This window comes from Schistocerca cancellata, chromosome 4 (genome assembly GCF_023864275.1).
Source record: "Schistocerca cancellata isolate TAMUIC-IGC-003103 chromosome 4, iqSchCanc2.1, whole genome shotgun sequence".
NCBI lineage: Eukaryota > Metazoa > Arthropoda > Insecta > Orthoptera > Acrididae > Schistocerca > Schistocerca cancellata.
The window spans coordinates 642,081,461-642,103,490 of NC_064629.1; the positions used below are offsets into that span (position 1 = coordinate 642,081,461).

At 37.8% G+C, this 22,030-nt stretch overlaps 1 protein-coding gene across 2 annotated transcripts in view; it reads left to right on the top strand.

The window, feature by feature from the left end:
- LOC126183464 (glutamate receptor ionotropic, kainate 2-like) overlaps positions 1 to 22,030 on the top strand; it is a 499,151-nt gene that overhangs the window by 172,140 nt on the left and 304,981 nt on the right. Inside the window, exons 2-3 of one of the 2 annotated variants that reach the window (XM_049925464.1) lie at positions 2,929 to 3,049; positions 20,111 to 20,257. In XM_049925464.1, coding sequence (XP_049781421.1) covers positions 2,929 to 3,049; positions 20,111 to 20,257 — 268 coding nt within the window. The remainder of the gene's footprint in view (positions 1 to 2,928; positions 3,050 to 20,110; positions 20,258 to 22,030) is intronic. The other variant, XM_049925465.1, reaches the window with a different exon arrangement.

Consider the following 22,030-nt stretch of genomic DNA (forward strand, 5'->3'; position numbering starts at 1 on the left):
AAAGACACTTGAGGAACATCTGAGCCATCTGACAACTGTGTTGAATGTGGTCAGACTATAGCCCTCTACCTGAATACAAAACAGTGCATCTTGCCACTCAAGAAATACAAATCTTGGGGTGCCTAGTGAATGGTGATGGAGTCCATCCTAATCTTAAGTAAATAAGAGCAGTCAAAGAATTTCTGATTTCTCACCATATTCATGATTTGAGAATTTTTCTCAGAATGTTCTTGTACTATTGGTGATTCATAAAGGACCTCTGTGCTGAGGCACATACCTTGTAAGGACTACTGCAGGAAACCACCATATTTTCCTGGAATGAAGTGAAAGTCCTTAAGGAGACCTTAACACCTTCTCCAGTCCTAGCATTGTATTATGAGAATGCATAGACAGAACTTCACACTGATGTTAGCAGTTAGGGTAGGATGCAGTTCTTGTGAAAATTTAGGAAAGTGCTAAAAATGTCATATCTTATGCTTTGAAAGCACTCTGCAGGTCAGAGATAAACTACTCTAGGAATGAGAATGAATGCCCTTCATTTTATCGGACAATCAACAGGTTCCAGTTGTATTTATTTAGCAAACCATTCACTGTTGTGACAGACCAACATTCTCTATGCAGGTCTGAAAGAACCTTCGGTTTGACTGGTGAGATGAGCTTGGAGGTTTCAGGAGGTCACAGTAGTATAAAAATGCACATGCAAAAACACCAATGGACTTTCATGGGATCTTTTGGTGGATCATAGCAGAGTGGATGAAATCTCAATCATCGCTGCATCAGATGACATTAGTACTGAACAGAGGGAAGATCCAGTACAGCTGTAAACTGTAGAAGCCTTGAAGGAGGAGGAACTGACTAAAGGAGAATTCAAATTAATAAATGAAACATAGTATAAAAGAAACTGTGATCCAGTGCTGCAGAAATGGTTGCTTGTGATTTCATCTTATCTGCACATAGCTACCCTGAGGTATTTCCATGATGGTCCAACATCTGATCATTAGGGATCGATGAAGACTCTAGAAAGAATCATATGCAGGTATCACTGGCCAGGTCTCTTCCAAGCTGGTAGACACCATATGAGCCAGTGTAAGGAATCCAAAAATGGAAGCACATGCTGAAGTTATGTCTTAGGCATCCCTGATACTAATCCTACATGCAGCAGTGCCATTCCACTGAACTGTAATTGATTTCTTGGGGAAGTTCTTGAAGTTGACAAATGTAAATGGAAATTGATGGATAATAAATAGTCTGCATTAAGTACATTACCTGCTATACTGTTAAGCTCTGCCTACTGCTGAAGCTCCAGAAATTGCAAAGTTCCTTGCAGAAGGCATCATTATGAAGCACAGAGCACCCTGTGTGATGACCTCTGTTCATGGAAAAGTTTCCCAATCGAGTGTTAGAGGCAATTTCATGTTGTGATATCACCCACATGACAACTGCCTAACACCCACAGATGAATGGTTTCACCTTTCACACTTTAATAAGAAAATGAGACATTAGCAGATAGCTCTCATTGTATGTTACTATGGAACAGAGAGACTGGGATACAAACCTGTCAGTTGTGACACTCACGTACAGCACAGGGAATCCAGACAATACAGGTTTCACATGATTATTTCTGCTCTGCTGTCATGAGAACAAAATGACAATGGTGCCCCTGTTCTCATTTCAACAGGACGATACTTAGGATTACTATATTAAACATCTCATCATCAGGACCAAAGAAACAAGACAGCTGGCTTGCATACGGACCCCAGATGCTCAGGAGAAAGACTGAGAGCACTGTAATGCCAAGCACCAGCCAATGAGATACAGCCTTGGAGGCTTGACATGGATTTTTATGGCTGTGCAGAAAGTGGGACTCAAGATTGACTTTGGGGTATATCATATCCTTTGTTGATTGTCAGATGTCACATGAAGTTGGGATTAAGACCTTTCATCAACAAGATAAAACCCCAGAGACATTGTCCATGTCCTATGTATGATGACTAGAACACAAGGATCTACAACCACTATCATAGAAAGAACCATTGACAAGGTTCTCCAGGATGACATAGCCGGTTCCAATGAGAAATTTTGAAACAGCGGGTCGCTGTTTCTCCAGAAGGGGAGGAATGGTGTGAGCTTGTGAGCTGTGATGCATGCAGCGTGGTTTGTGTCACTAGGTGACATGCTACAGGGTGCCAGTTGAAACCCGATCACCAGCAATTACTTATTATTTAGTATTTAATAGTTCATAAAGGTTCTCAAAGTATCTTATGTTTGTATATTCTGGTGTAATAAATGTTTGTATAAATAGCAGAATTCTGGAATATTCATTGTTTGTGTAAATACAGCTCTCTCTGTCTGAGAGTTCAGTTCTGTTCTGGCTGAACACGTGTGTTAAAAATAAACGTGCTTTCAGTGGTAAGTGTTGCATTTCATTGATCATCCTGCTTTTGATTTCAGGCTTAACTGTGCTTACAACAAGAAACATCTAAGGTTTCCAAACCTTCTTTGTCAGCAGCTAAACTACTGACATTTTAGTGTATCAATGCTGCAGTTTTGTGCTTGACCAAGATTTGAATCACACCCTTTCAGGTGCAATCCTAGATTTACCACCCTCCCAATAACCCCTCCTCTCCCCAAATATAACAGTAGAATCTCTAATTAGCAGAAGTAGTATATTTAAATGGCAATAGAAGTTTTACCTCCTTGTCAACAATTTCTGTACCATAAAAGAACTTATGAGGAGAAATATGTAGTCAATGTCACAACTGCAAGTGTCCAACATGGAGCCATATTGATATATAACTGACGGAACATGTCAAATTGATGTTTAACTGAACTGTTTGATGACTTAATATTTATAGGAACATGTAACCAACTGATTAACTTGTGATGTGATATTACAACATTTTCCTTTTCTATTTTCTTTTATTGCAGATGTTGACAAGTCATGTATGCAATATGAATCACTACTGGTCTATCAAGAATGTGACCTTAAGTTTCATAGTACTATTTTGTTTTGTACAAAGCTGTGGATGTTTTTCAGAAATAAAAATAGGTAAGTACATTGTAATTTGTGAATAATAAATTATCTGATAAAAAAATGAAGCGCCCAGAAGGGGAGGAGGAAAAGAAATGAAACTTCATGGGTTGGGATGGCATGTGATGTTATTTCAGTGATAGCAAAATTGAGTCAAATTACGAAGAACTTCTTAGTATGGGCCCACTTATCAGCATGAGATTGCACCACGTCTAGCTTGGGTGTTTGCACTGATTCAATTGGGAAGGGTGTCATAAAGCTGCTGTATCCTCACCTGACACAAGCTGGCCCACAACTGTTATAACTGGTCCTTGGTATCCTGGATACAGGCACTGGAATGATGTTGAAATTTGAGCTGGTACCACTCATGTTCTATCATGAACTGTACTGGACATATGGCTGGTCACAAGAGTACCTCATCATCACTCAGACAATTCATAGAGACAACTGCCATGTATGGGTGAGCATTCTCCTGTTGAAGAATGGTACCACAATTCTCTCACATAAGCCTCAAAAACATTGGAAGAATCAGGCTTCTGTGCAGGCCGCCTCTATACTTATGGTGATTTGGGAGTAGTTCAGAATTGTAATTCATCACCGAGCACAATGCAATGCTGTTCATTAGCAGTCCATTTTCCCTGGTCATGGCACCAGTCCAAACACAGCCATTTGTGTTGTGATTTGATTTGATTTGATTTGATTTATTGAGCACCCGTTTTATCATGTACAATGATATGGGATTTGTCATATGTTACATACAGGAAAAATATGAATAACAACATATTATGTAAAAAATATCAGTGAACAATCTGAATTAAATATATGGGCAAAAACAATTATAGCTTACATGATATAAATTTGTATCAATATAGGACAGAAATAAGTTACATATCTTCTGTGTATAATGGACAGCAACAAGAAACAATGATTATAACACTCTATATTGACAAATTAATTAATTTTTGTGTGTAAATAAAAGAGTCTACCCCACGACACAAGTTTGTATATGATTCGACTTATAAGATAGGTGAAGGCACGCTATCTTTCTGAAGAATTCATGTATTCACTAACACTGTAAAAACTATTACAAATTAACATTCTTTTGAGTTCACTTTTAAAACTGCTCAGCTTCTTAATCCTTTAAATTTTTAAGGGAAGAGCACTATAGAGAATTTTTGGTTGCTATATTGCACTCTTGTTGTACTGGGCTTTCTTATGCACTTCTCTGTGAAAGTCATTACTCTGTTTTGTTGTATAGTCATGGAACTCACTGTTTAAAGAAGAAAACTGGGGGTGAGACTTCAGAAAGCATATACTTTCATAGATGTAAATGGATGGAAGAGTCATAATTTTATATTCCTTGAAAAATTCCCTACATGGATCTCTAGGTACAGCTCCTTTCATGATCCTTATCACTCATTTTTGAATAATAAAAGAGCGTTTTGCCTGACTTGAATTGCCCCAAAATGTGACACACAAAAGACTATGCATAAATGCATAATATGTACACAGTACTATTTGATCACTGCAGCAATTTTTGAGCATTCTAAATACATAGCAACATTTACTTAACTTTTTATTGAGCACATCTATATGTTTGTCCCACTTTAGATGCTCATCTAACCAAATTCCTAAGATTTTTTATTTGCCGTTTGTAGTATATTCTGTTGGCCTATCTTCACAGTTATATTGGGCTTCACATTATTTGAAACATGTCTGTAATTCATCCATAATGTTTTTTTTCTCATTCACAAATAAACTGTTGTCCCTGAACCATTTACTTGCTTCATCTTCTGTTGTTTCAATTTTCCTGTTAAGGTCAGTCTCATTCTGAGCTTTAATAAAGGGACTTGTATCATCAGCAAAAAGTACACAATCAGCTTGTGTTAAATAGTTTGGCAAGTTGTGATTTTAATGACAGGCTATGCGAGGGACAGTGATTCACTAGTACCGCTGCTATTAATTTCTGATCAACAGTGTAGGATGACACAGAATATTTCAGTGAGTTATTATCTGTTCTTGAATGGCTGGCACCAATTTTAAGGGTTACAAAGAGCTTGGTGAACAATACAGCAGACCTCTCTTTTGGTGGTCAGACATTGTCTACCACAACCTTGACGAGTATGCCTGCCGTCACATTTTCACCCAGTCCAACATCAGGCCACTGTCAAATCTGAATGTCCCAAAAATCTGGATATTGCATGACTTGACCAGCTTGGTAAATGGAGACCCACAATGAGGTGCCTTTTAAATTCTGTCAGGTGCTGATAACATAGTCTCACAGAAGAATACAGCATATCCATATCAACATCTGCTACTGTTCATGCCTCTTAAATACCCTATCAGGTAGGTAACAACACTGAACTCAAGCAACACTAACACACTGTGATGACTGTTCTATCTGTCAGGGAGAATTGCAACTCTAATCATTTATGTGCCTGTGAAATGTGTGTACATATGTGAAGTTACATTGACATCCAACCATATCAGGCAGTGTATTTGCCTTAAGGTATCATGGTTCAGGAAGGCTGAGACCTATTTTAGTAAATACATATTTCTACTATCGTTCTTACAAATATAAGCCTTGTGCTCTTCTTATGACAGGTTTTCATCCACATTATATCTAAAAATTTGTTTATTTGTCGAACACTGGAACCTCCAGGTAGGAATATCAACAATGTAGGAAAAGACAGATTGCTACTTACCATAAAGAAGACACATCAACTTACAGACAGGCACAGTTAAAAGACACTCGGTCTGAGATGCTGGAGTTGGCAGTCGTGTGTGTGTGAGGTGTGCTTGCCTGTGTGTGTGTGTGTGTGTGTGTGTGTGTGTGTGTGTGTGTGTGTGTGTGCTTTACTGATGAAGGTTGTGGCTGAAAGTTTTACTTGAGTGTCTTGTAATTGTGCCTGTCTGCAACTTGACATCTCTTCTTTACAGTAAGTAGCAATCTTTCTTTTCCTACATTGTTGATATACCTCCCCAGGGTTTCCATTGTTTGATTTGTTTATTTGTTTTGATGAATACCAGTGGAGGTATAGATGGAATCACATTTGTTATATTTAGATTATATTAAAGAAAGAATTGCCTTGTCACTGAATTCTCTTTATTTACAAGTAGCTTAGTTGCAGTAAGATACATTGACACAATATTATAATTTACTGATTTCAGTTCTATTGGAAGCAGTTTGCCTATCACTGCCGCACCTGACATAGGATGTATTATCCACATAGCTTATTATCTTGTAGTTTTGATGTTCATTTAAATTATTTTCATACACAAGGAACAGAAAAGGCCCTAATATACTTTCTTGAGGCTACATTGAAGTATGTTGTTGGTTGATTTAGTTGTTAGCAACTGTACATTACTTTTATAAGTTAGATTAATACACTGTTTCCTGTCTTTTAAATAGTAGTTTTAAGAGTGCTTCTCTCATGCCATATTCTTCTAATTTATGCAACAAACATGATTCACAGTTTCAAAAGCCTTAATCATATCTAGGAAAGTGCCCTATTACTTTGTCACCTTTAATCAGTTTGTTTAATATTTCACATGTGAAAGTTGATACTGATGTTTTGGTAGATCTTCCTTCTCTAAAACCATGCTACAGACTGTTGAACATATGATGTTTGATGAAATATGTCTCAGCTTGTTTTAATATTACTTTCTGTGGCAATCACCTTTTTATATGTTAGTGGAATTTCAGTGGTTTTCAAGAAGTCAGGGAATTCACTATGGAAGGGGGAGGTATTTATTAGGTGTGTCAGAGGCTTAATTAATTCTCTTGGCATCTTAGCTGAAATAAGATCTCAGCTGCAAGACATTTTAGCACACTCTGTAGAGATGATTGCTAGGAGGTCCATCTTAGTGATCCCTATATTGAAAAAGGGTTGACTAATGTTTTGAACATTAAAATTGGGTGCCTAGTCTTGTACTTCATTGGTGCCAATTTTACTGAACTTTTACATGGATTCCTCACACACTTCTTTTAGGTCATTTCATAGTTTTCCTTTAACATCATGCTGTTGTGTCCATGATATTGCTGTTTCTCACAGCCTTTATACATTATTTCACCAGCTGTTTTACTAGCACTCCTGGGGCTTCTTATTTGACAGGCATGTTTCTGAGCTTGAAGGCTAGTCAAGAAGTCTCTGTGTTTTTGTCTAAGTAGGTTTTATTTTGTTAAAAATATTGGAATTTAGTATCTCTAAAGCAAATATCTTCTCTTTCAGTTCAATAGTTTCAGGAGGGAATTGCTCAATTCTCTTATTTATGGCTGTGCTTTTTACTGCAGGATAACAGGATAAATGTGGTTTGAAGTTCTATTGCATAACTTATACAACATCACTCATTTATTGTTCACTTCAATTGTTTTGTATACTGGTTCTCATTTTTTCATTCACTAATGGCTTCTAAAGTTTCGCATGAACGAATTTTATTTGATATAGAGGGTGTAATGGGTATAAGAGCATTACCGCTGGATATATTTCGTAAACCACATCAAATACTGACGAATCGATTCCACAGACTGAACGTGAGGAGAGGGGCTAGTGTAATTGTTTAATACAAACCATAAAAAAATGCACGGAAATATGTTTTTTAACACAAAACTACGTTTTTTTTTAAATGGAACCCCGTTAGTTTTGTTAGCACATCTGAACATATAAACAAATACGTAATCAGTGCCATTTGTTGCATTGTAAAATGTTAATTACATCAGGAGATATTGTAACCTAAAGTTGACGCTTGAGTACCACTCCTCCGCTGTTTGATCGTGTGTATCGGAGAGCACCAAATTACGTAGGGATCCAAAGGGAACGGTGATGGACCTTAGGTACAGAAGAGACTGGAACAGCACATTACGTCCACATGCTAACACCTTTTTATTGGTCTTTTTCACTAACGCACATGTACAGTACTATGAGGGGTGAGGTACACGTACACACGTGGTTTCCGTTTTCAATTACGGAGTGGAATAGAGTGTGTCCCGACATGTCAGGCCAATAGATGTTCAATGTGGTGGCCATCATTTGCTGCACACAATTGCAATCTCTGGCGTAATGAATGTCGTACGCGCCGCAGTACATCTGGTGTAATGTCGCCGCAGGCTGCCACAATACGTTGTTTCATATCCTCTGGGGTTGTAGACACATCACGGTACACATTCTCCTTTAACGTACCCCACAGAAAGAAGTCCAGTGCTATAAGATCAGGAGAACGGGCTGGCCAATTTATGCATCCTCCACGTCCTATGAAACGCTTGTCGAACATCCTGTCAAGGGTCAGCCTAGTGTTAATTGCGGAATGTACAGGTGCACCATCATGCTGATACCACATACATCGTCATGTTTCCAGTGGGACATTTTCGAGCAATGTTGGCAGATCATTCTGTAGAAACGCGATATATGTTGCAGCTGTTTGGGCCCCTGCAATGATGAGGACCAATGAGGTGGTCGCCAATGATTCCGCACCATACATTTACAGTCCACGGTTGCTGTCACTCTACCTGTCTGAGCCAGCAAGGATTGTCCATGGACCAGTAATGCATGTTCCGTACATTCACTGCCCCATGGTTTGTGAAACCCGCTTCATCGGTAAACAGGTAGAACTGCAACGCATTCTCTGTTAATGCCCATTGACAGAATTGCACTCGATGATTAAAGTCATCACCATGTAATTGCTGATGTAGTGACACATGAAACGGGTGAAAGCGGTGACGATGCAGTATGCGCATAACACTACTTTGACTCAGACCACCGGCTCTCGCAATGTCCCTTGTACTCATGTGTGGGTTCATGGCAACAGCAGCTAACACACCAACTGCACCCGCTTCTCCTGTGACTGGCCTGTTACAGACCCATTTGCGTGCTACGACCATACCTGTTGCATACAGTTGGCGGTAGATGTTTTGCAATGTGTTGCACGTTGAATGCTCTCTGTCCGGGTACCGTTCTGCATACACCCTGCAGGCTTCAGCTGCATTTCGTCGACACTCGCCATAGATGAGTATCATCTCCGCCTTTTCAGAGTTTGAATACACCATGGTCACAGTTCCTACAACAGTACACTATCACAGACGTCTGGTAACATGGTGTACTACAGTTGGTCTGTGTGCGGAGACGAATGCAGAATAACAATAGCAGCAAGCGCTACATGCGGACACTGCAACAGCTAGACCAAACCACAACAGTGCACTACAGCCACACTCGTAAACACGGTCGTCATCGTAAACATGTCCCTGGAGATGCTGCTCGCTGACCGTGGCCCATGTTTGTTACAACACGCAACTGAATGTCAGAGGTTTCAAGCGTCAACTTTAGGTTACAATATCTCTGGATGTAATTAACATTTTACAATGCAACAAACGGCACTGATTATGTATTTGTTTATATGTTCAGATGTGCTAACAAAACTAACGTGGTTCCATTTTTAAAAAAACGTAGGTTTGTGTTAAAAAACGTACTTCTGTGCATTTTTGTATGGTTTGTATTAAACAATTACACTAGCCCCTCTCCTCACGTTCGGTCTGTGGAATCGGTTCAACAGTATTTGATGTGGTTTACGAAATATATCCAGCGGTAACGTTAGGTGACTCACCCTAGATATGGTTTGATCTTTTTGGCATGATTGTAACTGCACCACTATGTGGACTACACCTGTCAGTATAGACTAACCATTTTGCATCCATACATCCACTCTGCAACACCTGACCTGCTGCCCAGGGGAAATAAGCATTAATGGCATATTATTGCCTTAAGCACTTGGAGGTAAGACCCAATCTAAAAACATACAACTTGAAATAGTTATAATTATTAGTCTGCTAATTACATAAATACTGATGTAATGTTCTTAAGGTTATTCAGTACACCATCCTCAATCATCAGTAGAAATATTTGCACTTATACCCATTACACCATGTGTAAATGTATCATTTTTTGTTATTTTGACATTCCTTACATGAGTGTCCACAGTAAGGGCTCTGTGATCAGATACATACTTTTTATTAATGTGGTTATCTGTATTTTCTCCCCTGTTATGTCTGTGAGAAAATGATCAATGCATGCCCATGTATGTGTGGTAATTCTTGTAAGTACTGAGAGTATGGGGTTACAGTTATCATATTTTAATGAGTTGACATAACAACAAGTAATTAATGGCATTCTTTAATCAGTCTGTGTTGATGTCTCCAGAAAGCAACACTCTGATTTCTCCTCCAGTAATCTGTAATATTACCCTTTTTTTTTACAAAAAGTTGTTATTACATGTTTGAACTTTTAAAACACAGCAGATGATCTGAATGGAACTTATTGCAAATTTTCATCCTCGAGAGGAAAAGATATTGAACAGTAATGCATAACTAAGTCAGTATTTAAGTAAATAACTATCTCCAGAAAGTGTAACTCAATTCTGCCTTGGTTTTCCTTCTTGTAATGTGGCATAATGATCAGACAAATATCTCCATTTAATGAAATGTTTTTCCTTTCTGAGGGAAATTCTTTTCTCACTGACCTTGCACTCATAGTCTATTGTACACTAGTTTGTATGGACATTAATGGGAAAAAAGGTGAACAGGACTGGAAAGTACCTTTGATTTTTTGGTTTCTTTATTGAAACAGCACGAAATTACATAAAAATTCACATGGGACATCAACACAGTAAAATTAAATAGGAATAACAATGGAGACAGTGGAAATAATTCCTATAGCACACAATATTCTCACAGAACTGAAGGTTTCACTGAGTGGCAAGTAATGAATTATAAATGTCAAAAATTATATATAGCTGTTCCATGCCTAGAAAATACAAAAAAAGAAAAACTTAGGGGCATGCATGTCATAAACTACAGCAATCAGGCAACACGTAGCACACTATCCACTGTGATACAAATGTTACGGAGAATTCTGTGATGTGGAAGTAGCGTACTGATCCTATGGAACTGCCAGTGGCAGTGTGAAAAATATTAATCTCAAATTGTTCCATATGAACAAAATTCTAACACTCTATGACTAGTGCCCAGCAAGGTTTTTGCAGATTTGCGCACTCGTTGTTCGACTGAAGCATGCAATACAGACTCAGCAGCATTGTCTTCTGTAACTGTAAATGTTTAGGATACCATCACTGCACCTTGTGGCAAGACCCATCTTGAAGTCCATACAGCACGAAAGACACTCACTATAAAACATTTTCTTGATCGAGTGAGCATGTCAGTCACTTGGTGTCGGCTCATGATCAGCTGGTCAGGGAGATATTCCATCACATGCTTCTCTCTGAAAAACCTCTGAGGCTGCTTCAAGGCAGTACATGATGAACTACTTTGGTTTGCTTTGCTCATGGCTGATCCACGTCATCTGCTATTGTTGCCTGCTGCAGCACACATGTGGCAAGCGCACATACAATGTAGTGCATTGTCAAATTTCTGTTTGTGCCAAATACAGAGGGGTCCAAAAAAATGTATGCACTGTTTAAAAGTCCATAACTTGCAAACTAATTGATGGAATTATCTCATTTTTGGTGAAAGTGTAGCTTAAAGTACAACTTAAAGATAACACTGTAGGTGTTCAAAATGGTAACCATTAACATCCACACACAGATGATGCCGCTGAACTGCAGCACGAACTACTGACTGTAACGGGTTCAGTTGGATATTTGCACATGAATGTACGATGGATTCTCGAAGTTCATCCAATGTGCATAGCTTTTGTCGATAAACGATGTCCTTTAGTGTTCCCCACAGGTAAAAGTCCAGAGGAGTTAGGTCTGGGGAATGTGGTGGATACTCCACAGCACCTCTATGGCCTATCCATCTTCCTGGTAGATTTTCATTGAGATACACCCTAACACGATTTTGGTAGTGGGCTGGGGCACCATCTTGTTGAAAGTAAACTCTTCTGTCTCCATCCAAGTCTCGGATGGCAGGTAAAATGGATGTCTGAAGCTTCTGAAGGTAACCCTCATCGTTAATTGTGCCATCAAAGAAGAATGGCCCAATCAAGCCCTGGTAAGACAACCCACACCACACATTTACTCCTGGAAAATTCACGGCTCTGTCTACATGGACATTCAGATTTTTGGTGGCCCAGTAGATGCAATTGTGAGTTTGTCAATGTTGGTAAATGACACACCAGGTTTGATGATCACTGCTGCAACCATATGAAAAATTTCAATAATGCAGGAAGAAATCACCAAGTATGATTACTTTCCTCTGTATGACTTGTTTTAGGTTAGTGTGAGATTGGGAAATACAAGCTGTGTCCCGTTGTCTTTCCACATCTTCACTATCAAGCCATGTGGTAACATTATTGGGAGTGGCATCGCTCAACTCTCCATCAGCATATTTTTGTTGACCACATTCATATTAGATTTTGTGTCTGTCTGTTTTTCAGAACAGGCTGAACTATCACACAGATGTTCATGTGTATTAGCACCAGTGACTGACATGAGACGTAGCCATCAAGTTTTAATTATCACCTCAAAAAAATCAAGCTGTGACCATGGAACTTGATGATGATATTAATTTTTCTCTACTTTTTTACTTTACCCCAACAGTCTCAAAACATCCTCAGCACTATATTGCCCAATGTTGTCCCATGTTTCTAATGTTTTCTGTGACCCTGTGTCCTGGGCTCATAAAAATGCACCTATCACTTGTCCATGACAATTACACAATGGAAGAAGTCATGTGAATTGTCCTGGCAAAGCTGAAACAATTGTGCTTCTGCCTTGGTTCAACTGGAATTTTTAATGGAATTACAATGAAATGAACAGCCTTAGCTGCTTACAGGTGTTGACATATGTCAACGGGGACAGATGAAAATGTGTGCCCTGACCGAAACTTGAACCCGGGATCTCCTGCTTGCATGGCAGACGCTCTATCCATCTGAGCCACCGAGGACACAGAGGATAGCGCGACTGCAGGGATTTATCTCTGGCACACCTCCCGCGAAACCCACATTCTCAACGTATTGTCCCGCACTACATTTGTAGTGCCCCCACCCATTATACTCATTACTCGCGGCGCGTTGCCAATTCCCGTAAGAGTTCGGGCAATGTTTGTGCATCCACACAGAAGAAGAAGATGGTCAATTGGCCGGTGAGCCTTAACTATATATATACTAAGACGGTATCTGTTCTTTTGGACATGTACCATCTTAGCATATATATATTTTTAATGAAGGTGAGCAGTAATGAAACCCATTGGGTCATGATGATTACCATGTTCAAAAGTCATGGAAGATGTTAAAAACTAATACATGACTGATTTTCAGTTTTTACACTATTGCCTCAATTGTGATACATTGGTATTTGACCAGCACAGTCTCCATTTCTCTTGTGATAACCAGTTCTTCACAGAAAAATGGTCTACCATTTCCTTCTTTCTCATTCAGACTTGTTTAACCACACTGGAGCATTTGTAACACTCTATCATTGTGTGATATGATGGCGTATTGTTGCTGTACACTTCCACCAGCCCAGCATGGATTGCTGAATCATGGTTCCCTGTAAAATGCAGAAAATAAATAATTATATAATAGTTTACTCTATCAGTATGCTATGTCATTTTGTTTTGCTTGCTCTAGTAGCATGCTTCATTACTGTGGTTCAGGGATTTCAGTCAGTACCTGGGCTGCAGACATGTACCTGGAAACAAACAAAAAAAAAAATATCTGACTTAATTTCTTTTACAGATGATAAACAAAACTTTATGATTATCCCTTTTATGATATTAAGATAAATGCAAAGGGCAGGAATGTTCCAGATCAGCTGTTCTAGATATCACTTGAAAATATTGGGGGTGATGAAAATTCAAAATGGCAGCCTTTGATAATGATGTAAGCAGGTTGGAGTGTTTGAAACTAACACCTGTTCAGACTCTGTATGGTAATACTGCCAGAAGTACCCATAGTTTACTGTTTATCCATATACTTTGCTATACTACAGGATTCTTTTTCTACTGGCTTGTTTTCAGCATTGAAGGGAAGGGAAAGTTTCTATGATTCTTGGCAGTGTGTATTTTGTTTGAAGCTTGGATACTGAGGTCAGTTTTCCAAAAATTGTAGCAAATGTGAGACAGTGTAGTCAACTGGGACAATGAAGCTGTATAGTTGTATGTGGGTGCATATATTGTTATTCTTTTGTATTCTGTAGTTCTGAAGAAGGATTCATTTGAAAGCTACTAACATTTTCCTTCTTTTGAGTATTTCTTGAGTGTTCAGCCAGTTGGTATTATCCAGAAGGCATGATATTTTAGCAAGCCAAAGTCTTGGCATCTTCAGGTGTTCCTGATGACTGACTGTCTTCTGCTGGGCCCACTTTCATGTCCCATCCTCCCCATTCATGGTTTGTAGCTGGCCATCTGTGCTGCAGTGGTGGGGGAAGTGCATTGCTGGGACACAGTCTGAAGTCCTCAGTCCTGATGCTACCACTGGCAAATGTGGATCTCTGCTGGAGCAGCAATGATACATCCTCATCCTCTTTGTTTGCCATGGCAGGAAGGGATTTCCGCACAGATTGCCATTGTGCTTTGAATGGTCAAAGCAAGATGTGGATCTCAGGTCTTTCTTAACTGAAAACCATTGTCTTTATTTATTAATTCATCTTGTAGCTGTATATTTACGGCCTCTTTTAGAATACAATCACAGAAGGTGACTTATTCATGGGAAATCCAGTGCGCTGCCACAGTGGACTTTCTCGGCTGTTGGTTGGCCATGTGGTTTGCTGAAATCTTGTGCCTTCTGGACAGTGTCATCTGGCTAGATACTCAAGAAATATTCAAATCCTTCCTACAGTGGAAAAATCTAAAATCACGCATTGTTACTCTTGTTTATGTAACAATTAGTGACCCACTGCCTCAACTATTTGGCGAGATTTTATTTTTGCTCTTTATTTCTATTGCACCAAGGACATTCCATTGCCACAGAATATCTGAAAGTCATCTCATTTTTATTTCTCTTTCATTATGGAGATGAATGACTTCATTAAACTCTAGTTTTATAGGGTTTTGTGGTGCAGTCACAATAGTCTTGAATGCTAATTGTGGTGGAAAAATTGAGGTATGAGTATGAAACCAATTTCTAGGTGATTCTTTGTCTCTGTTACAATGTAATAAACATGGCCTTCTGTGTAATGTTAATATGTCAGATCCATGGTAGGCAGAGCAGCTTTTCATTTATACATTGCCTACTACAGTACTCATAAACATAGCCGACACAATTTATTTCAATGATTTTTTTATGCATGTAACCATATATTGGTGATGTGATTCCAACTTAGGAAAAGAGCCTGTTTATCAGATTCTAATCATAAATCTGAATTGAATTGAATTTAATTTTATTTGATCCTGTAAGATTACATTGTGTACAGTAAATGTACGTGTAATATAGGACATGTCAAAGTATTAACATTCTTTATCACTTATTTTTCTACACCTTTAGCTTACATTTTTACATCACTGATAATGAATAATAATATATACAAATTTAATGGCATAAGTATTCTGCAACACTGTAAAACTCTTTTTCAATGAGATAGTCTTTAAGTTTCTTTGTAAAGTCATTGTGAAGTACATTATCTTGCAGGTTTTTAGGCAGACTTCTTAGTAGTCTGATACCAGAGTACTGGGGTCCTTTTTCTAGCATTGCCAGTCGGTGGGGTATGCTCTGTACTTCATTCTTCCTTCTCGTATTGTGGGTGTGTACACTAGCGTTTGTAATCCAGTTCTCACTACCTTTTGTGATTTACATTATTGTTTTGTATATATACAACGATGAAAAAGTTAAGATACCTAAATTCTTGAAACAGTTTCTGCACGTTTCAGAGGTCTCTCTTCTTAAAATGGTCCTAATTGCTTTTTTTTTTGTAAAGTGAACACTCGTTTTGTCTCTTGTTTGAGTTTCCCCACACAGTTCGAAAAGTCCATGATACACTGTACACAGAAGGTTCTTGTCTGAATACTGTGATAGCTGCATCATTAAGAATATGACAGAGCTCAGTTTCGTACAGACATTATTAATATGTTTTTTCCATTTCAGCTCATTATCCACAAGAATACCTAAGAATCTAGCAGATTCTACTTCTTCCACCCTTGTTCCATCAACCTCTAAATCCATGTCTACAGCCTTTTCCTTGTTTTTAAACACTGCATACATAGCCTTTTTTAGATTTATAACCAGTTCATTTTCCAACAGCCATTGCACTGTGACATTTGCAGATATGTATGCTCTTCCCTCAAGCTGTTCCATATTTTGCTCACTATTTAGTATTGTCATGTCATCAGCATACAATATTTTCTTTTCTTCCTTCTCAACACCTAAATCATTAACAAACACATTAAATAACAATGGCCCCATTATCGAACCCTACGGCACTCCATATTTGATGGATTTGGCTTCTGATTGGTACGAGTTTCCTAATGATACATACTGCTTGCAGTTGCACAAGTATGATTTTATCCATTCACCTGGTTTCCCCCGAATGCCATAGTTGCTTAATTTTTGTATCAGCATTTCATGGTCAATGGTGTCAAATGCCTTTGAAATATCCAGAAACATTGCAGAGACAACCTTTTTCTCATCTAAGGACTGTAAAATGTATTCTGTTAGACTGGCAATTGCTGATTCTGTAGATTTACCCTTTCTGAAACCATGTTGTGAGGGTATGAGAAAGTTATGTTTGTCCAAATAGTTAACTAATCTGGTATACATAAGCATTTCTAGGATTTTTGAGAAACCTGATATCAGTGAAACTGGTCTGTAGTTGTTGGGATCATCCTTATACCCATTCTTGTACACTGGCACTACCTTCGTTATCTTCAGTTTTTCCGGAAAAATTGCATCTCTGAAAGAACAGTTTGCTATGTTCAGCAGTGGCGTTATTATCTCCTCACATTCCAGCTTTATTACATGATTTGATATTTCATCATCACCAGCTGATTTCTTAGACTTCAGTTTCTGTATAGTTTTCCGCAATTCATCTTCCGTGACTGGTCTTAAGAACATAGTACTGCATGATCTTTTTGGTACCTTAATACCCTTCAGTTTTTGACTATTTCCTTCCAATTTTAAGTTTTCTACTACACTGATATATATTTATTATTCAGTATGTTTGCTATTTCCATACCATCTGTGACCACTGTGTTGTCTATTTTAATTGACGTAATACCTTCTTCTTTGTTTGACCCATCTTTTTCCTTTCTTTCAGCATTGATTGCATTCCAAGCTGCCTTTGCCTTGTTTTTTGAGTTCGCTATAGTGGTGTCAATTGCTCTTGCTTTGGCTTCTCTTATTGTTTTTCTATACTTCTTTTTTAACATTTTATAGTTTTCAGCTTCGCCCATCCGTCTCACATCCTGAAGCTTCCTTCGCTGTTCTAGTATTTTACTGGTAATCCACTGTGTTTGATCTTGCTGCCTTTCTTGTCTCTTTACTTTGGGAAATGCTACATTAAAATGGTACTTAATTATTGAAATAAATGCATCATATTTTTCATTTACACCCTGGGCCTGCACAGTTTCATTCCAGGTTTCCTTACTTAACATTGTTCTAAAGATGTTGATATTTTGTCCACTGATGATCCTAATTTCTTTGCTTGTTTGTTTTGGTTCTGATACTGTGTCATTACTTCTGCAAAAGCTGATTAGTTGTCCATGATGATCAGATATTTCTGTCTGAACTACATGTGACTCATAGTTACACATATTAGTAATTATGTTGTCAATAACTGTCTCACTTTGTGAAGTCACTCTTGTTGGTGCAGTTGTTGTCACTTTTATGTTATGCTGTATTAACAATTCTTCAAAATCCTGTCTTATTTTTGTGTCTTTTCCCACGACAATGTTGAAGTCTCCACATATAATAAGATTTCTCTTCATATTCATTCTCAATAAGCTAGCAATTTTTTTTAGAAAGATGCTAACATTGCCACATGGTGACCTGTACACACAAAACACTCTAAAATCCTCTTCCACTATACCAGTAACTTCAAAGTCTTTTTCTCTAGCTATGGGAAATGTAGCAGCTGCACTGTTTACATTCTTTGATAGAGTACCTGTTTTAATATATATACAAACGCCACCACCCTTATATTTAGATCTTCAGAAGTAACTAGCTAGTTTGTAGTCCTTTATTGCAACATTTTGTATTTTACTTTCAGTTAGTCCATGTTCACTTATGCATAATATGTCTGGTCTTACTTCACTCAAGAGTACTTCTGCTTCTAATTTTTTGTAACCAAAGTATTGAATATTTTGATGAAGTACTTTTATGCAATTTTTCTTTTGTTGGTTTACATGTTGTGAGCTGTATTCTGGGGCAAATTCTTTAGTATCGTCTTTTTTTGTATGGTGCTTATATTTTTCTTTTCCAGCTGGAGTGTATGATGTTTCACCCCCTTCAGGCCATATTAGTTTCCCTTGCATCTAATGATTTTGCAGACATCTGCAAACATTCTGCTGAAAGTTACAGTACCCCAGTCTATTTAAATGCAAGCCATTCTTCGCTAGTGAGTTTTCACATAGGAATTTGTTTGGGTCTATAAAAATTGCCCCACGACGATCACATTGTTCTTTAAGAGCACAATTCATTTTGGCGATAAATTTTTCACTCACCGACCTTCTGTTTATGATTCCGCTAAGTATCAGACGAGATCCTGCATACATATTTCTTGCAGAACGAATCATGTTTCTTGTTTCGTTTGCCATTTCTTCCTCACTGCTGCTCCTTAACGAATTTGTTCCAACATGTATAAACACCCCTTTATAGTTTTGTCTGGTTTCAGAATCTGGTTCTGTAGTATCTTGTCTTGCATTTACCATATTTTTAAAATGTTTACCGAGTTGATGCGTTCTAATTCCAGGTCGTACGTCGATCTTGCAATTGGGGACAGCGATATTCTTCAGCAGCGAATCGCCAATTATTAAAAAGTCATTTTCCTTTTGTTACGTATCTGTCGCCTTGTTTTTCCTTTTGCTGTATGTCACCACCTTCCATTTATATTTATCTTCTGGTTTTTGGCTTACTGAGTTTACCGAGACTTCAACAGGAACACTTGAAATGTTTTTAAAATCCGATCGGTCACTCGTATTTTTGCTATCTTCTTGCTCTTCCGTTTGATGTCTTATACACACACAGGACTTCTTTTCTTGTATTAATGTATCGTTTTCTTTCTTGATGGTCGAAAGTTCGGTTTTTACGGCCTCAATGTCACTTCGTAGTAACTTTATAATTTCTTTTTTTGTATCAACTGCACTTACTAGCAGCCGTTTCGTCACGTAAACAACCGTGACATGTGCACGGAAAATCATCGCTGAAGAACTTTAGATTTACTTTCGCGCACTTTTCGTGTAATCAGAAGTTGCATTTGATACACAGAATACCCTTCATCACACGCTTTTTACATTCTCTACACGAAGAACTGTTCATTTTTTTGCCTTTTTAGCGAGATAGAAGCGTCACTACACTTTCCTATCGGCGCCATCTTGGTCTTCATATATGCAAGCTTTATGTGATGAAAGCTGTTATATAAAAAAATGATAAAATGTCAATGAAATACAGAGTATCTTATATTCAATCTTCTCTCCTTTTCAAATTCATACCTTCCCCATCATAATCCAATAGAGATAGTCTCAATCTCTGATGATAGTGACATTAACTTCACACACTCTAATGATCCTTCTCAATTGTTTCCCAGTCCAGGTACATATACCAGGAAAGCAGTCTCTTCTATTGATTTCTGCGTGTATTAGTAGAAGACAATATCTCCATTTTGTTTTCTATTTTAACTGTATTGACAACCACAGTTTATTACTTTTAATTGTAATTTGCTCATTCCAGTACCCAGCAAACATATTACCAATTTTCATCCTTTACTGAGTCCATCATAGGTTGATAAATATCTTTCATCTTTCTACACTCAATGATGGAAATATCTCAAGGGTCAAGTTTTGATAGTTATACAGTTGATTATTGGTTCAATAGCACATTAAGTACATTGTGGGCATGCACTTGTGTGTGTTTGTTTGTGTGTTTGTGTTTGTTATTTAAATGTACTACTTGCAATCTCAAAGAAACATTAATTATCTTCCAGGTGCTCTGTTTCATGGGCAGGAAAGTCAACAAGAACAAACCTTCCAGTTAGCTGTGGAACACATTAACAGCAAGCAACATGTTTATGAGCTGAAACCTTATGTACAATATGTAGAAGAACATGATGTTCTTCAAGTAGATGCAGCAGGTTAGTCACTTCAGGAAACATTTGCTATATCAATTAAAATGTGAATTAATATGTATGACTTTAAACTGACTAACATTGCTGTATTTTCTTGTTCTGCATTACATGTTGGGAAGTTAATCCTAATTCAGGAAAATATTATAAGGAAGTTCTCAACAAGTAACTGGAATACAAGAAAAACTAAAATTAGAATAAATATAACTGTAACACTATCCATCTGGAGATATTCTATTAAAATGAATTAATAATTCTGCAGAGTAATAAACCTAGTTAATCCCCTGTGGGATTTCACAATCTTCATGCACAAAGGCACAAATGTATCTTGTTGTGACTACAAATGCCACCAAGCAGTAAATTTTGTTCAGCAGCTACATATGTACCTTGCAAGTTATTGTATCGTGCATGGTAGAGAGCACTCTGTATCAGTTTTAGATATTTGCTATGTTTCCCAAACTTCCTTATCATCAACTGGGGATACTTCAGCACAATTATTTATAGTTTTATTTTTAATTCTTAATTATTTGAAAGATTCTGTGATGTTTGGATGCAGTATTACTAGTTTCCTGATTGACATAGTCAAGTCATTTAAATATCTGGGTGTAATGTTGCAAAGGAATATGAGATGGAATGAAAATGTGAGAACTGTGGTAAGGATGGTGAATGGTCAATTTCGCTTTATTGAGTGAATTTTGGGAAAGAGTGGTTCATCTGTGAAGGACACTACATATAGGATGTTGGTGTGACTTGTTCTTGAGTACTGCTCAAGAGTTTGGGATCCATACCAGGTCAGATTGAAGGAAGACATTGAAGTAATTCAGAGGTGGGCTCCTACATTTTTTTTTACCAGTAGGTTTGAAGAACTTGTAAGTATTATGGAGATACTTTGGGAACTCAAAAGGGAATCCCTGGAGGGAAGGAGACTTTCTTTTCGAGAAACAATGTTGAGAAAATTTAGAGAACTGACATTTTAAGCTGACTGCTGAATGATTCTACTGCAGCCAAAACAGTAGCACGTAAGGACCATGAAGATAAGATATGAGAAATTAGGGCTCATATGGGGATATATAGACATTCATTTTTCCCTTGCTCTGTTTGCAAGTAGAACACCATTGGGTGGCTTGCGGAGTATCTATGTAGATGTATAACAAGTTCACATATGTACTTTTCTAGTTAATAGATCTCTACTCAGAACTTACACCATGGTAGGGGCAGTTGCAGGACTTTTGGATACAAGATTTTACCTTTTCAAACTGTTGACCAGTGTTCTACAAAACTGGGGCTACATTCTCCCAGAAACTTTTTTTCCAAGTAATTGCTGTTGTAATTATTTTGGGCTAAAGATACCTCTGATAATAAGGAATTATGATGACTCAACAGCAAAACATAGCCCTGATTTTAGGTATTTATGTTTATTTAAAAGAACACACTAAACTGAAGAAATTCATACAAAGATGGACACAGTTTACTGTGTATACAACAGACAATATTCATAAAAGTTAGTAAAATGAATGAAAATACTTAAACAAAAGAACAGGAATGCTCTCTAACTCTGTCACTTGAAAATATGCCATCTTCGAAAGTAGTTTCAGTTGAGATACTTTTCTTACAATGGACAGCCAGCGGTGTGCCATTACATCTTTCTTCTGAGGTCATTTCAAGCATTTTTTTTAGATTTCTCAGTACAGTCTATAGTGGGGCCTTGCACTGAGTCCATCCTTGTTATTACTCCAGGGAACTCCTGTTTGTTTCACGTAACAGTTACAAAATCACCTACAT